This window comes from Salmo trutta, chromosome 3 (assembly GCF_901001165.1).
Source record: "Salmo trutta chromosome 3, fSalTru1.1, whole genome shotgun sequence".
In the NCBI taxonomy this organism is placed as follows: Eukaryota; Metazoa; Chordata; class Actinopteri; order Salmoniformes; family Salmonidae; genus Salmo; species Salmo trutta.
In genome coordinates, this window is record NC_042959.1 from 12,031,824 (window position 1) to 12,049,747 (window position 17,924).

At 43.5% G+C, this 17,924-nt stretch overlaps 1 protein-coding gene across 1 annotated transcript; it reads left to right on the forward strand.

Moving 5' to 3' along the window:
• The first annotated feature begins 377 nt into the window (after positions 1 to 377).
• Positions 378 to 17,554, forward strand: LOC115168399 (eukaryotic translation initiation factor 4E-binding protein 3-like). Its single transcript, XM_029723640.1, has 3 exons — positions 378 to 844; positions 10,219 to 10,392; positions 16,957 to 17,554. The coding sequence occupies exons 1-3, from the start codon at positions 712 to 714 to the stop codon at positions 16,983 to 16,985; spliced, it is 336 nt and encodes a 111-aa protein (XP_029579500.1). The 5' UTR covers positions 378 to 711; the 3' UTR covers positions 16,986 to 17,554.
• The last annotated feature ends 370 nt before the right edge of the window (positions 17,555 to 17,924 follow it).

Genomic DNA, 17,924 nt, shown 5'->3' on the forward strand with positions numbered 1-17,924 from the left:
ATCCATTTAGTGACGTTCAGGTAGGTACATTATCAGAATGTGGTGAATTTATGTAGATCAGTTGATTCTCTTTTTTTGATGGAATTTATTGTATTTGGAGTCTTGGTGGTGTTTCTGCTGAATAATGTATTTGCTTTGTCATTGTTGTCAAGTGAAACAAGTTGGGACTTGTTTCTGGTCAGTGTTGCTTTCTGTTCGACACCATCGCTTCAGATTAGATCCACTAGATTACTTCCGGATCGAAATGACCATGTCACTCCCGTTTTGGACAGCTCCACCCTTCACAGGCGGAGCTAATATTTGATTGACCAACCAGTCACCCTTCTTCGTGGAGATCAGGTTCGGCTGGTGCCTTTGTATGTATAATATATGGCTGTAGCGATCACAACACGTCACATGACCGGAGTCACCCTCATAGTTGTTAAATGCACGCTAACATGTTCAATAGGCAGTTCGATCTCTCAAGCTGCGGTTGTTGCTGAGCTGACAGCTCCACTTATCTGGCAACAAAACCGTCCGCCCTGAACAGCTCTGCAGGCGATTCCGTCTTTTATTTTGTTAGTTAAAACGAACTACAGTAGCTAAGGTTTTGTTGTTTATCTTGTTAGCAAATTACTTGTTGTTTAGTAAACAATCCAATTTGCAAAATCAACCGATCTTCACACTAAACATCTGTCTGCGGTTGATCAGAAGACGTCAAATAAACCCAGGATGACGACCAACGCTCAGGAGGCGAAGAGTTGCCCCATCCCTACCCGGGTTCTCACCCTGAAAGACTGGTCTCAGCTCCCGGACTGCTACAGTCAGACTCCCGGGGGTACTCTCTTCTCCACAACGCCCGGAGGTAAGAGCACCTGGCCAGGATGTTTACGATCAACCATGTAGCACGCACAACACGTTTTGTACCAGTGGTAGTTTAGCTAAGGTTAGCCAGCAAAACATGTTATATAGAAAACTAACGTTTATATTGTGGGAAAAGGGGAACTAAACTAGCTAGGTACTTGACGAAGGTTGTCCAAGGAAATAACAAGTTAATTATAGCTGTATTGAAACGTGCATTACTTCCCCAAATCTTGCAACCTCTCATCAACGTTACTCAACCCTCACTGTCTTGTGACTCCGGTTTATTCGGCTCGGATATAATACATGCGCTAATGTGACACGTGCTTGTTAGCTAGCTAAAACTAGGTTCGTTTCTGTCTGACTGACTTGCAGCATACTGTGTTTGTTGGAAATTGCGTACGGAATGCTATGTGATATTTTAAATGCAACTGCATTCAATGCATCTTTAAAAAATGTGTTCATATTATTGCATCCAGTCATTTTAATACGGGACCTCACTCTTCCCGTAATGTTACGGCAATATTATTATTGATAGACGAAAATGAGTTAAGCAATGTGGAAAATAACGGGGATCACGTGTTCAACTGCATGGCTGCTGTTTACGTGCAGTCTGTGCAGAGCAGTATGAAGGTGGGATAAGAAACTGGCTGTTTACTACACAGCTCAGACCTGTGTAAACTCGCTGAGAGAACTGGCTGCTGAAATTCACATTCAAAAAAACTCATGTAAAGTGCTATGTTGGGAACCAATTGCCAATTAACTTTGCTGGGGCGAAATGTAGTTTTAGCTTACAGCTATGTTTTGTCAGTTGAGATCTGCTCTATATCAGATCTCATAATATGGAAAACATGCCACATTATGTAAGCTAAGTAGTCATAGTGATGGGAGTTATGGTTGTCAAATTTGGCACAACATTCTGGAGCAGAAAAGCCGAATGGTGGACAACAAGCTCCTCTTAACCTATGACCTATTGGTGGGCGGGCCAGATTCAGGCTGATGATTGGGGAGGAGAGAGGAAGACGCCCTCTGGGCACCACCACAGCTTCCCTGGTGCATTTCAGGAATACTGTAGGAACATTCTGTTCTAGCTGAGTGAGAGGGAACGCCGGAAAAATACAGAGCTGTTAAATTCTACAAACAGCCAAAAGGAAGCGATTCCCAAACTTCCATAACAAAGCCATCACCTACAGAGAGATGAACCTGGAGAAGAGTCCCCTAAACAAGCTGATCCCGGGGCTCTGTTCACAAACACAAACAGAGCCCCAGGACAGCAACACAGTTAGACCAAACCAAATCATGAGAAAACAAAAATTATTACTTGACACATTGCTTAGTTTTTTTGTTCTTTCCAAACTAGAATTCTAATTGTCCATAAACAGAGTTCAGAGTTCAGCATTGCAGAATACCTGACCACTGACTGACCCAAAATTAAGGAGAGTTTGACTATGTACAGACATGGTGAGCATAGCCTTGCTATTGAAAGAAAAGTGGCTGCCGTAGGCAGACCTGGCTCTCAAGGGAAGACGGGCTATGTGCACACTGCCTGCAATTTCCATATCTACTGGGTGAAATACCACAGTGTGCCATCACAGCAGCAAGATTTGTGACCTGCTGCCACAAGAAAAGGGCAACTAGAGAAGAACAAACACCAATATAAATATAACCCATTTTTATGTTTATTTATTTTCCCTTTTGTACTTTAACTATTTGCACATCGTTACATCACTGTCACACAATGACATTTTTAATGTCTCAATTCCTTTGGAACTTTTGTTTACTGAGTGTAGTTTACTGTTCATTTTCTCTTGTGTATTTAACTTTTATCTATTTCACTTGCTTTGGCAATGTAAACATATGTTTCCCATGCCAATAAAGCCCCTTGAATTGGAGAGAGAGGAAAGTGTGAGAGGGGGAGGGATTGGGAAGCATAAATGGACTGCAACGAGAGGCCTTTCTAAGAATTGTTGAAGTGAGGAGACGTGGGAGGGCGCGAGGGAGTGGTGGAATGTGTGATTTGGCTGAGAGCAGAAAGCAGTGGGGTTTCAGGTCCTCTATGGATCCTTCATGGTACTTTTGCGTCGTGGAAGGCATGGCCAGGCCAGACCAGAACAAATTAGTTATGAGCTTTAAGGAGTAGTTATAACATAGCTATCTATAACAGCTCTGTTACTGTCATTACAGTGCTTATGGTGATTCTTCATTGATGCCTTACACCAGGGGCTCCCGAGTGGCGCAGCGGTCTAATGCACTGCATCTCAGTGCCAGAGGCGTCACTACAGACCCTGGTTTGATTCCAGGCTGTATGACAACCAGCCATGATTGGGAGTCCCATAGGGCGGCGCACCATTGGCCCAGCGTCGTCCGGGTTTGGCCGGGGTAGGCCGTCATTGTAAATAAGAATTTGTTAACTGACTTGCCTAGTTAAATAATAACAGATGGCCTAGAGCAGTTTTACATGACTTCTATAACCAGAAGTTAATTTTCTGCAACTAACTGCTGATGTGAGCACAACAAGCATACACATGGTGTGGAGAGATTGCTCCGGTCCCCCGGCCAGTCTCTCCCTGCTGCAATGTGATGAGGGGAGGGTGGGTGTGTGTTATCCCATTGCCACTGACAGAGCGTAGCATTACATGGGATGGGCTAGGTTTCATGTTAACCTGTTTGGGATAGGGGGCAGTATTTTCACGGCCGGATATAAAACGTACCCGATTTAATCTGGTTACTACTCCTGCCCAGAAACTAGAATATGCATATAATTAGTCGATTTGGATAGAAAACACTCTAAAGTTTCTAAAACTGTTTGAATGGTGTCTGTGAGTGTAACAGAACTCATATGGCAGGCCAAAACCTGAGAAGATTCCATACAGGAAGCGCCCTCTCTGACAATTTGTTCTCCTTCTGTGGTATCTCTATTGAAAATACTGCATCTTTGCTGTAACGTGACATTTTCTAAAGCTTCCATTGGCTCTCAGAAGGCGCCAGAAAGTGGAATGGGGTGTCTGCAGTCTCTGGGTGAAAAACAGCAGGAGTTTTTGTGAGTGGTCACTGTTCCCAGCCTGACACTGGAGATGCGCGTCCACGAGACGACTCAATTTCTTTCTTTAAGCCTTTGAATGAATACAACGTCGCCCGGTTGGAATATTATCACTATTTTACGAGAAAAATAGCATAAAAATTGATTTTAAACAGCGTTTGACATGCTTCTAAGTACGGTAATGGAATATTTTGACATTTTTTGTCACGAAATGCGTTCGCGCGTCACCCTTCGGATACTGACCTGAACGCGAGAACAAAACGTCGGTATTTGGATATAACTATGGATTATTTGGAACCAAAACAACATTTTGTTGTAGAAGTCCTGGGAGTGCATTCTGACAAAGAACAGCAAAGGTAATCAAATGTTTCTTATAGTAAATCTGAGTTTGGTGAGTGCCAAACTTGGTGGGTGTCAAAATAGCTAGCCATGATGGCCGGGCTATGTACTCAGAATATTGCAAAATGTGCTTTCGCCGAAAAGCTATTTTAAAATCTGACACCGCGATTGCATAAAGGACTTCTGTATCTATAATTGTTTTTTGTCAACGTTTATTGTGAGTAATTTAGTAAATTCACCAGAAGTTTTCGGTATGTTTGCTAGTTCTGAACATCACATGCTAATGTAAAAAGCTGTTTTTTGATATAAATATGAACTTGATTGAACAAAACATGCATGCATTGTATAACATAATGTCCTTGGAGTGTCATCTGATGAAGATCATCAAAGGTTAGTGTTGCATTTAGCTGTGGTTTTGGGTTTTGTGACATATATGCTTGCTTTGAAAATGGCTGTGATTATTTTTGGCAGGGTACTCTCCTGACATAATCTAATGTTTTGCTTTCGCTGTAAAGCCTTTTTGAAATCGGACAATGTGGTTAGATTAACGAGAGTCTTGTCTTTAAAATGGTGTAAAATAGTCATATGTTTGAGAAATTGAAGTTATAGCATTTTTTAGGTGTTTGTATTTCGCGCCACGCTCTACCTTTGGATATTGGTGAGGCATTCCGCTAGCGGAACATCTGTCCCTAACAGGTTTTAACAGAGAGATTGGCCACAGTGCTGGACTTAGCAGGGCCTTTTCTGCATAACTCAGGGCCAGGACACTATAGTTTAGCTGCTGGCTGTCCTGCTCTCTGCATAGCTTCTGCCTGAATTCCTACCCCAATGTACCCACACACACACACACTCCCTCCGCTCCCCTTTTGTTCAGGACAGGGTGCTCAACTGGCAGAGGTTGCATAGTGTGTGTGGAAATGTAACTGTTCTGCACTGTATCAGTAGTAACTCCAGCGTGCTGCACCACTACTCTGAAGTAACTCCAGCGTGCTGCACCACTACTCTGTAGTGACTCCAGCGTGCTGCACCACTACACAGAGGCGACTCCAGCGTGCTGCACCACTACTCTGTAGTGACTCCAGCGTGCTGCACCACTACTCTGTAGTGACTCCAGCGTGCTGCACCACTACTCGGTGGCGACTCCAGCGTGCTGCACCACTACTCGGAGGCGACTCCAGCGTGCTGCACCACTACACGGAGGCGACTCCAGCGTGCTGCACCACTACACGGAGGTGACTCCAGCGTGCTGCACCACTACTCGGTGGCGACTCCAGCGTGCTGCGCCACTACTCGGAGGCGACTCCAGCGTGCTGCGCCACTACTCGGAGGCGACTCCAGCGTGCTGCGCCACTACTCGGAGGCGACTCCAGCGTGCTGCGCCACTACTCGGAGGCGACTCCAGCGTGCTGCACCACTACTCGGAGGCGACTCCAGCGTGCTGCACCACTACTCGGAGGCGACTCCAGCGTGCTGCGCCACTACTCGGTGGCGACTCCAGCGTGCTGCGCCACTACTCGGAGGCGACTCCAGCGTGCTGCACCACTACTCGGTGGCGACTCCAGCGTGCTGCACCACTACTCGGTGGCGACTCCAGCGTGCTGCACCACTACTCGGTGGCGACTCCAGCGTGCTGCACCACTACTCGGTGGTGGAAAAAGTACCCAATTGTCATACTTGAGTAAAAGTAAAGATAACTTAATAGAAAGTACATAATTGTTTTTAGGAATGTAGTGAAGTAAAATATTAAAAGTAAAATACAGATGCCACCAAAATTAAGTAGTACTTTAAAGTATTTTTACTTAATTACTTTACACCACTGCTAATATTAAATACTGCACGGCAGCACCCCCCCCGTCCTCTCCGTGTAACCCTGTCCAGGGCAGACTTCATATCTAACGACTGTTTATCAAATGTTCTGTCAGCCTGCTAGTGACTTTTTTAATCTATGATCGATACAGTGGTTCAGGTGAAACTTCAGTTCATCAGCATGATATTCAGTATATAATATCTAGAACGGCTGTTTATCAATGTTCTGTTGCAATTCAGGGATGACATCAGTCTGTCAGCAACCTGTCGGAGCCTAGTTGTTTACCAAACAGTCTCTACTGTAGACATGCAAAGTGAAACATGCAGACAAACTTTGTATGGAGTGGCAAGTCAAGTTTCCTTTTACATACTGTATTCCTAATGGTCTAGGCCTGTTGAGGAGGAGATGACATCTGGTTTGACTCAACATAACCTCCACTCAACCAGGCAACCTCAGGAATGGGGTATCACCACAGGAGGCCTCGTCAACCCACCTAAGCAAACATAATGTAGGGAAAACTCTGCTGGTGACTACAGTACAGCTCTGTAGCGTACTACATAGTGCGACAGAGTGCCCGGTGCAGGCGACCCAGAGTGCTCGGTATGTTTGGTGGTGACCACATATTTCTGGTCTGCCTCCTGTCACCACTTCCTGTTTCTAGGAGAAATTGTTTATGTTCTCCACTTTCCTAGAACTGGCTCACTACTGCCAACCCACAACCTCTCCTTTCTCCTCTCTGTATCCTCCAGTTTTCCTCTCTTCCCTGACTCACAATGGCCAACTGATGACCCCTCTTCTCCCCTCCCTCCTCCTCCCTCTCTTCTCCTTGGGCTGAAAACCGTATGTGTGTTTGGCATGCATCCAACAGCCCTGACCCTAAGGCCAGGGAGGGGTGCAGTCCCAGTTTCTTCCAGATACACTCTTGTATTTGTGCAGTTTTGACATCAAAAGATTCATGGCTGGTTTTCAAGGAGCATATTGGATAAATCGGGAACTAAATCATACATTTTTGTACACTGAATAATGTGGTTGAGTTTATAACTAATCTCTCCAACAGATGTTAAGGTACATGAGCCAGTTTTAGGGATGTCCCTGACTAAAATAAAAATATTGGTCGACCGAATGTGGTCTGTTCTTCAGACCAATCGATTGGTCAACATTTATTTTACGTTTATTGATACATCCTGTGTTTTAATCACTGAGCCTCAGACTTGCTGCGCTGTGTTAAAAAACAAATTGACAGAGTGACTGTAACTAGCAACCGTTGTCGTTCTCTTACCCTGCTACAGCGACCACCTCAACATCAACAGAACAGTGTTTATCGCGCTGTCCGTGTTGCTGAACATTTTGCCCAAATCCCTAATTTGTTGAGGAAAACCATTCCCTCAACCCGTGCTCTCTTCGTGACTCATTTATGTATCGCATGCACCTGACCAATAGAGCCTGACTGGCTATAATGGCTCTGGAGCACCTGACCAATAGGGTCTGACTGGCTATAATGGCGCTGGAGCACCTGACCAATAGGGCCTGACTGGCTATAATGGCGCTGGAGCACCTGACCAATGGGGCCTGACTGGCTATAATGGCTCTGGAGCACCTGACCAATGGGGCCTGACTGGCTATAATGGCTCTGGAGCACCTGACCAATAGGGCCTGACTGGCTATAATGGCGCTGGAGGGGATGACCAATAGGGCCTGACTGGCTATAATGGCGCTGGAGGGGATGACTGACATTTACCGACTGCTAACCAACTGTGCTATTTATTTATTTTATTCTGCGTTTTTACGGTTGAAGTGGGAAGTTTACATACACCTTAGCCAAATACATTTAAACTCAGTTTCACAATTCCTGACATTTAATCCTAGTAAAAATTCCCTGTTTTAGGTCAGTTAGGATCACCACTTTTATTTTAAGAATGTGAAATGTCAGAATAAGAGTTATTTATTTCTTTCATCACATTCCCAGTGGGTCAGAAGTTTACATACTCAATTAGTATTTGGTAGCATTGCCTTTAAATTGTTTAACTTGGGTCAAATGTTTCGTGTCTTCCACAATAAGTTGGGTGAATTTTGGCCCATCCCTCCCAACAGAGCTGGTGTAACTGAGTCAGGTTTGTAGGCCTCCTTGCTCGCACACGCTTTTTCAGTTCTGCTCACACATTTTCTATAGGATTGAGGTCAGGGCTTTGTGATGGCCACTCCAATACCTTGACTTTGTTGTCCTTAAGCCATTTTGCCACAACTTTGGAAGTATGCTTGGGGTCATTGTCCATTTGGAAGACCCATTTGCAACCAAGCTTTAACTTCCTGACTCATGTCTTGAGATGTTGCTTCAATATATCCACATAATTTTCCTACCTCCATGATGCCATCTATTTTGTGAAGTGCACCAGTCCCTCCTGCAGCAAAGCACCCCCACAACATGATGCTGTCTCCCCCATGATGCTGCCATCCTTCTCAGACCAGAGGACATTTCTCCAAAAAGTATGATCTTTGTCCTCATGTGCAGTTGCAGACTGTAGTCTGGCTTTTTATGGCGGTTTTGGAGCAGTGGCTTCTTCCTTGCTGAGGCCTTTCATGTTATGTCGATATAGGACTCATTTTACTGTGGATATAGATACTTTTGTACCAGTTTCCTCCAGCATCTTCACAAGGTCCTTTGCTGTTGTTCTGGGCTTGATTTGCACTTTTCGCACCAAAGTACGTTCATCTCTAGGAGACAGAACGCATCTCCTTCCTGAGCAGTATGATGGCTGCGTGGTCCCATGGTGTTTATACTTGCGTACTATTGTTTGTACAGATGAACGTGGTACCTTCAGGTGTTTGGAAATTGCTCCCAAGGATTAACCACACTTGTGGATGTCTACAATTTTTGGTTTCTGAGGTCTTGGCTGATTTTTCTTTTGATTTTTCCCATGATGTCAAGCAAAGAGGCACTGAGTTTGAAGGTAGGCCTTCAAATACATCTACAGGTACATCTCAATTGACTCTATTGATGTCAATTAGCCTATCAGAAGCTTCTAAAGCCATGACATCCTTTTCTGGAATTTTCCAAGCTGTTTAAAGGCACAGTCGACTTAGTGTATGTAAACGTCTGACCCACTGGAATTGTGATACTGTGAAATAGGGTTAGGGTCTGTAAACAATTGTTGGAAAAATTACTTGTTTCATGCACAAAGTAGGTGTCCTAACCGACATGCCAAAACTATAGTTTGTTAACAAGACATTTGTGGAGTGGTTGAAATGAGTTTTAATGACTCAAACCCAAGTGTATGTAAACTTCCCACTTCAACTGTTACTCATTTTGTACATAATGTTGCTGCTACCATCTCTTATGACCGAAAAGATCTTCTGGACATCAGAACAGCGATTACTCACCTCAAACTGGACAGAGATTTTTTTTCTTTAATGAGTCTGAAGCGAAGGATATATTGCTTTGTCGAGCCAAGGCTCAAATCGTCTGTCATCTGTTTGAAGAAAAGGGAGAGGAGGGCAGGTGCCTTGTAAGAATTCGTTGACAAGTAGGTAAACCACCACTAACCTGCACGTTGGCCAACAATCATGGAAAACAAACTGGACGATCTACGATTAAGACTATCCTACCAACGGGACACTGAAAACTGTTAAACAGTGAGGGGGAAAAGTATTTGATCCCCTGCTGATTTTGTACGTTTGCCCACTGACAAATTAATTATCAGTCTATAATTTTAATGGTAGGTTTATTTGAACAGTGAGAGACAGAATAACAACAAAAAAATCCAAAAATGTTATAAATTGATTTGCATTTTAATGAGGGAAATAAGTATTTGACCCCTCTGCAAAACATGACTTAGTACTTGGTGGCAAAACCCTTGTTGGCAATCAGAGGTCAGACGTTTATTGTAGTTGGCCACCAGGTTTGCACACATCTCAGGGGGGATTTTGTCCCACTCCATTTTGGGTAAAAAAAAATCAAAATGGGAAAGTGGTGCGTGCGTATGTATTCATCCCCTTCGCTATGAAGCCCCTAAATAAGATCTGTTGCAACCAATTACCGTCAGAAGTCACATAATTAGTTAGATTGCACACAGGTGGACTTTAAGTGTCACATGATCTAGGTGTGTGTATATATATATATATGTGTATGTGTGTGTTCTGAAAGGCCCCAGAGTCTGCACCACCAAGCTAACACATCATCCCTCCCCCCTGACAGGAACACGCATCATCTACGACAGGAAGTTCCTCCTGGACTGTCGGAACTCTCCCATTGCCCGTACACCTCCATGCTGCCTGCCCCAGATCCCTGGGGTGACGGTGCCCGCTCTCCACCCTCTGGGCAAACTACAGGAACTTAAAGAGGAGGAGGAGGAGGAGAAGGACCTGGGAGGTAGGAATACGCACACACCTAACACACTAGACAAGCGTACTGTGTATACACACACACGTTCTGTACAGATGTGCACACTGACATAAACGTGCATGTGAACATGTACACACAGAGGAGGCCAAAGGGGACATGGTAGGTACACACTGGTATAACCTGCTAGCTCTACCCTACCTTTGTCCATTCAACCACCTATATGATCGTGTTGACATGCACCTAGCTTTATGTCCATTCCACCACCTATATGATCGTGTTGACATGCACCTAGCTTTATGTCCATTCCACCACCTATATGATCGTGTTGACATGCACCTAGCTTTATGTCCATTCCACCACCTATATGATCGTGTTGACATGCACCTAGCTTTATGTCCATTCCACCACCTATATGATCGTGTTGACATGCACCTAGCTTTATGTCCATTCCACCACCTATATGATCGTGTTGACATGCACCTAGCTTTATGTCCATTCCACCACCTATATGATCGTGTTGACATGCACCTAGCTTTATGTCCATTCCACCACCTATATGATCGTGTTGACATGCACCTAGCTTTATGTCCATTCCACCACCTATATGATCGTGTTGACATGCACCTAGCTTTATGTCCATTCCACCACCTATATGATCGTGTTGACATGCACCTAGCTTTATGTCCATTCCACCACCTATATGATCGTGTTGACATGCACCTAGCTTTATGTCCATTCCACCACCTATATGATCGTGTTGACATGCACCTAGCTTTATGTCCATTCAACCACCTATATGATCGTGTTGACATGCACCTAGCTTTATGTCCATTCAACCACCTATATGATCGTGTTGACATGCACCTAGCTTTATGTCCATTCAACCACCTATATGATCGTGTTGACATGCACCTAGCTTTATGTCCATTCCACCACCTATATGATCGTGTTGACATGCACCTAGCTTTATGTCCATTCCACCACCTATATGATCGTGTTGACATGCACCTAGCTTTGTGTCCATTCAACCACCTATATGATCGTGTTGACATGCACCTAGCTTTGTGTCCATTCAACCACCTATATGATCGTGTTGACATGCACCTAGCTTTATGTCCATTCCACCACCTATATGATCGTGTTGACATGCACCTAGCTTTATGTCCATTCCACCACCTATATGATCGTGTTGACATGCACCTAGCTTTATGTCCATTCCACCACCTATATGATCGTGTTGACATGCACCTAGCTTTGTGTCCATTCAACCACCTATATGATCGTGTTGACATGCACCTAGCTTTGTGTCCATTCCACCACCTATATGATCGTGTTGACATGCACCTAGCTTTGTGTCCATTCCACCACCTATATGATCGTGTTGACATGCACCTAGCTTTGTGTCCATTCAACCACCTATATGATCTTGTTGACATGCACCTAGCTTTGTGTCCATTCCACCACCTATATGATCGTGTTGACATGCACCTAGCTTTGTGTCCATTCAACCACCTATATGATCGTGTTGACATGCACCTAGCTTTATGTCCATTCCACCACCTATATGATCGTGTTGACATGCACCTAGCTTTATGTCCATTCCACCACCTATATGATCGTGTTGACATGCACCTAGCTTTATGTCCATTCCACCACCTATATGATCGTGTTGACATGCACCTAGCTTTATGTCCATTCCACCACCTATATGATCGTGTTGACATGCACCTAGCTTTATGTCCATTCCACCACCTATATGATCGTGTTGACATGCACCTAGCTTTATGTCCATTCCACCACCTATATGATCGTGTTGACATGCACCTAGCTTTATGTCCATTCCACCACCTATATGATCGTGTTGACATGCACCTAGCTTTATGTCCATTCCACCACCTATATGATCGTGTTGACATGCACCTAGCTTTATGTCCATTCCACCACCTATATGATCGTGTTGACATGCACCTAGCTTTATGTCCATTCCACCACCTATATGATCGTGTTGACATGCACCTAGCTTTATGTCCATTCCACCACCTATATGATCGTGTTGACATGCACCTAGCTTTATGTCCATTCCACCACCTATATGATCGTGTTGACATGCACCTAGCTTTATGTCCATTCCACCACCTATATGATCGTGTTGACATGCACCTAGCTTTATGTCCATTCCACCACCTATATGATCGTGTTGACATGCACCTAGCTTTATGTCCATTCCACCACCTATATGATCGTGTTGACATGCACCTAGCTTTATGTCCATTCCACCACCTATATGATCGTGTTGACATGCACCTAGCTTTATGTCCATTCCACCACCTATATGATCGTGTTGACATGCACCTAGCTTTATGTCCATTCCACCACCTATATGATCGTGTTGACATGCACCTAGCTTTATGTCCATTCCACCACCTATATGATCGTGTTGACATGCACCTAGCTTTATGTCCATTCCACCACCTATATGATCGTGTTGACATGCACCTAGCTTTGTGTCCATTCAACCACCTATATGATCGTGTTTGACATGCACCTAGCTTTATGTCCATTCCACCACCTATATGATCGTGTTGACATGCACCTAGCTTTATGTCCATTCCACCACCTATATGATCGTGTTGACATGCACCTAGCTTTATGTCCATTCCACCACCTATATGATCGTGTTGACATGCACCTAGCTTTATGTCCATTCCACCACCTATATGATCGTGTTGACATGCACCTAGCTTTATGTCCATTCCACCACCTATATGATCGTGTTGACATGCACCTAGCTTTATGTCCATTCAACCACCTATATGATCGTGTTGACATGCACCTAGCTTTATGTCCATTCCACCACCTATATGATCGTGTTGACATGCACCTAGCTTTATGTCCATTCCACCACCTATATGATCGTGTTGACATGCACCTAGCTTTATGTCCATTCCACCACCTATATGATCGTGTTGACATGCACCTAGCTTTATGTCCATTCCACCACCTATATGATCGTGTTGACATGCACCTAGCTTTATGTCCATTCCACCACCTATATGATCGTGTTGACATGCACCTAGCTTTATGTCCATTCCACCACCTATATGATCGTGTTGACATGCACCTAGCTTTGTGTCCATTCAACCACCTATATGATCGTGTTGACATGCACCTAGCTTTGTGTCCATTCAACCACCTATATGATCGTGTTGACATGCACCTAGCTTTATGTCCATTCCACCACCTATATGATCGTGTTGACATGCACCTAGCTTTATGTCCATTCCACCACCTATATGATCGTGTTGACATGCACCTAGCTTTATGTCCATTCAACCACCTATATGATCGTGTTGACATGCACCTAGCTTTATGTCCATTCAACCACCTATATGATCGTGTTGACATGCACCTAGCTTTATGTCCATTCCACCACCTATATGATCGTGTTGACATGCACCTAGCTTTATGTCCATTCCACCACCTATATGATCGTGTTGACATGCACCTAGCTTTATGTCCATTCCACCACCTATATGATCGTGTTGACATGCACCTAGCTTTATGTCCATTCAACCACCTATATGATCGTGTTGACATGCACCTAGCTTTATGTCCATTCCACCACCTATATGATCGTGTTGACATGCACCTAGCTTTATGTCCATTCCACCACCTATATGATCGTGTTGACATGCACCTAGCTTTATGTCCATTCCACCACCTATATGATCGTGTTGACATGCACCTAGCTTTATGTCCATTCCACCACCTATATGATCGTGTTGACATGCACCTAGCTTTATGTCCATTCCACCACCTATATGATCGTGTTGACATGCACCTAGCTTTATGTCCATTCCACCACCTATATGATCGTGTTGACATGCACCTAGCTTTATGTCCATTCCACCACCTATATGATCGTGTTGACATGCACCTAGCTTTATGTCCATTCCACCACCTATATGATCGTGTTGACATGCACCTAGCTTTATGTCCATTCCACCACCTATATGATCGTGTTGACATGCACCTAGCTTTATGTCCATTCCACCACCTATATGATCGTGTTGACATGCACCTAGCTTTATGTCCATTCCACCACCTATATGATCGTGTTGACATGCACCTAGCTTTATGTCCATTCCACCACCTATATGATCGTGTTGACATGCACCTAGCTTTATGTCCATTCAACCACCTATATGATCGTGTTGACATGCACCTAGCTTTATGTCCATTCCACCACCTATATGATCGTGTTGACATGCACCTAGCTTTATGTCCATTCAACCACCTATATGATCGTGTTGACATGCACCTAGCTTTGTGTCCATTCAACCACCTATATGATCGTGTTGACATGCACCTAGCTTTATGTCCATTCCACCACCTATATGATCGTGTTGACATGCACCTAGCTTTATGTCCATTCCACCACCTATATGATCGTGTTGACATGCACCTAGCTTTGTTCTTTCCATGTCTTCATGGAACCTAGTGTTTTAAGAAGTGGATGAGGGGGAGAAGAAGTTCAGAGCAGCGTTTTTACAGGCATTATCACCTGCTGTTATTCCTGTCTGTGTTGCGTGTATGTGGAACGTTACTAGGTCTTAACCCCTTGACAGTACTGTGACGCGAGACCACTGCAGCCTTGGACCCAAAGTGACATAATGAGCCTATGTAATAGTAGTCAGTCAGGACTTAGCCTTCCAAGTCCTGGGCCCTGTTCATTTACTATAGAACAAGGCTTCCTTCCTAGAAGTAGCCTATTCACATTAGTTAAGGAGCCCTGAGCACCAACATGTGAAGTTCATAGTCAAATGAAAGCTGGGTCTTTATTTTTGTTATTAAGGCAAGTAAACATTGTCTTAAACTGTCCATCCTAAAACAGATGGACAAGAGGTCTTAGAAAACATCTACCATTAAAGTCTTAAGATATTATAAATGCCTATAAACACAATGTTGTGTGTCTGCCAACTAATATCAACACTTCTATTTCGTTTTGGATCATTTTTTTCTGCCTGTTGTAAGTTTGAGACTTTGCCTTGTGCTTTGAAATTCCATTACCAAAAACCCACATCTTCAAGGTATTTTCTAATTTCTCTCCCTCATAAGGGAGGATAATGAAAGTTCAGAGAAGTAACAAGTGAAGGTAGACCTATCAATTAGTTAGTGTTTTTACAGATATCACATTTTGTTTTTTATTGAGTGATTTTAAAACTTGAAATTCCGTTACCAAATCAGTAAATGGAATTTCTGCAATTTAATTGGTTACAATGGGGAAATGATAGTGGTCACAAAGAACAGTTGGGTTCACGAATTTGGACAGTAGTGTACGGTAACGGAGAAGTAGTATAGTTCAGATATGGTCTCGTTTGGGGGCAGAGCTCATTTAAAATAAGAGTCCGTGTGTAGAATAATACCCAAATATGCAAAGGAGGATAGTGCATATTTCTACCTTTTTGTGTACCTATTTAGGATACATCACCATGAATAGAATGACATTCATATCCATAATTGTGTAGTACAGATCAGGGATTTATGATGTAATTCTCTTACCACAATTCCGTTACCGGGTTTAAATTCATTTCACTTACTGTAGTTCAATAATCAAAATACTTTTTTTTTTTCAAACTCAATGTGTCATGGCCTAGCTGACACTTATTTCTGCAGACATTGTTGAAAATTAATTCGGAGCAGATATTTAAATGTTTTTACCAGAACTCTGTTTCCAAACTTTGCATCTGCACAGTTCTTCCAGTAAATCTGTTTTTGTAAAATGTTCTGGTTTGTTAAACGTTTTGGTTTGGTGTACATTTTAAGTGAAAAATCTGAGTCTCAGCGCAATTCCATCTCTGTGGAATTGCCCATAGGACATTGTAATGTTGTCATACCAAAAGCTCTGCAGCTATCCATTTATCAGTGTGTATCTTATCTGGTTCTTGACTGTAGATATCTCTAGGTATCAGCTGGCGATCTGTTGTCCTAGGGCATGGTTCTATTTTACAGCTGACGACACACTACTCTGCTGTTGAGCTGTGGGCTAGTTGCAGACTGTGTCAGGTTGGTTATCTTAGTGTGTTGAGGTCAGGTCAGCACATGGATACTAGATAAACAGTTAAATGGAGTGTGTTTCAACAGCAGAGAGGGAGTGGTCTGAGTTTTAGCTGCTTCTATTGGTCACGAGATGACTGTTTTTGTGGGGAGAAGGCACCCCTCTTTCTGTCCATCTCTCCCCCTTTCTCCCTCCGCTCTCCTCCTCTGTCCCTCCTCTCTCTGTGAGGCTAAATATGATGGAGATTAAAGATGACCTCTTTTCTCTCCCCCAGACAGAAACAAACAAGGGTTAGGTGATTGTGTGTCTGCTCTGGGAGATTTGTTGTCTCGCCTGTCTGGAGTTGACAAAAACACATTTGTAAGAAGGATGAACACAACACTGTCACGCTCCCCGTCAATCCATTATTATGGGTGTGGTTAGGACTTAGTGGACTGATACAAGTAATGACGGATTTGTTAATGTTTCTCTTTTCTCTTCCCCACCCTCTCTCTCTCTCCCTGCTCTCTCCTTTTGTCTCTCTCCCTCTGTAGATGACAGCCAGTTTGAAATGGACATCTGAGCAGCAGCTCATTGCCTCCTGTGGAGAGAACTGTTTTATCTTCTGTTCTGACGTCTGATTGGTCCTTTACTACCAGCATGCGTCACATTCACCTTCTTCAACTTCCTTTTTTAAAAACTTTTTGTTGAGGAAACCCCCAAAATAAAAAGAGAATGGGGATATGTTGATCCCCGTGTTAGTTTTTTTTTAGAACCAGTGTATTAAGCGGAGAACGTCAATGGTTGCAGATTAGTGTCTGATCTGCAAGGTTGGAAGAAGCAATACATTTGTGTTTGTTGGTTTTTGATTTGTACATAAGAGTACGGTACTTTGTATTTTTTAAAAGGAGAGAAATGTACGAGATTTTACATGAAACATACAGGGACGGCGCGATTGGTCAAGACGGCAGAGTTGCTGCTTGATTTTGGAGGGTCTGCTGGGCCTATGAGGGGTCACCGTGTCTGACCCTGGCATAAGGTTAAAGGTCAGAGGTTGGGGTGACTGTTGGACAGGCTGTTCCATGCGTCTACCTGTGGAGGAGGAACTGAAATGTATCAAAGTTCAAAATAAAAATAAGTATAAAACCTAAACTTGTTCAGTCATGTTTGTTTCCTCATGTGGTCCCTATTTTCAAACTGCCAGAAAGCCATGTGTATATACAGCAAGTTCACCATGTAATTACTTTAAATATATACACACACAAAACAAAATGATCTTCCTCGCTCTCTTAAATCAAAGGATTTAATGAAATGAGTACTCTACTTGCTACTGATGGCTGGCTTTCATTTTCAGATGTAAATCAAGACTCCCATAACTGTACTTATACTATGGTATGCATGTTCTGATTGCTAGTCTGGTGCCTCAGCATGTTCTGACTGGGTTAATGTATGTACAGTGGGGGAAAAAAGTATTTGATCCCCTGCTGATTTTGTACGTTTGCCCACTTACAAAGAAATGATC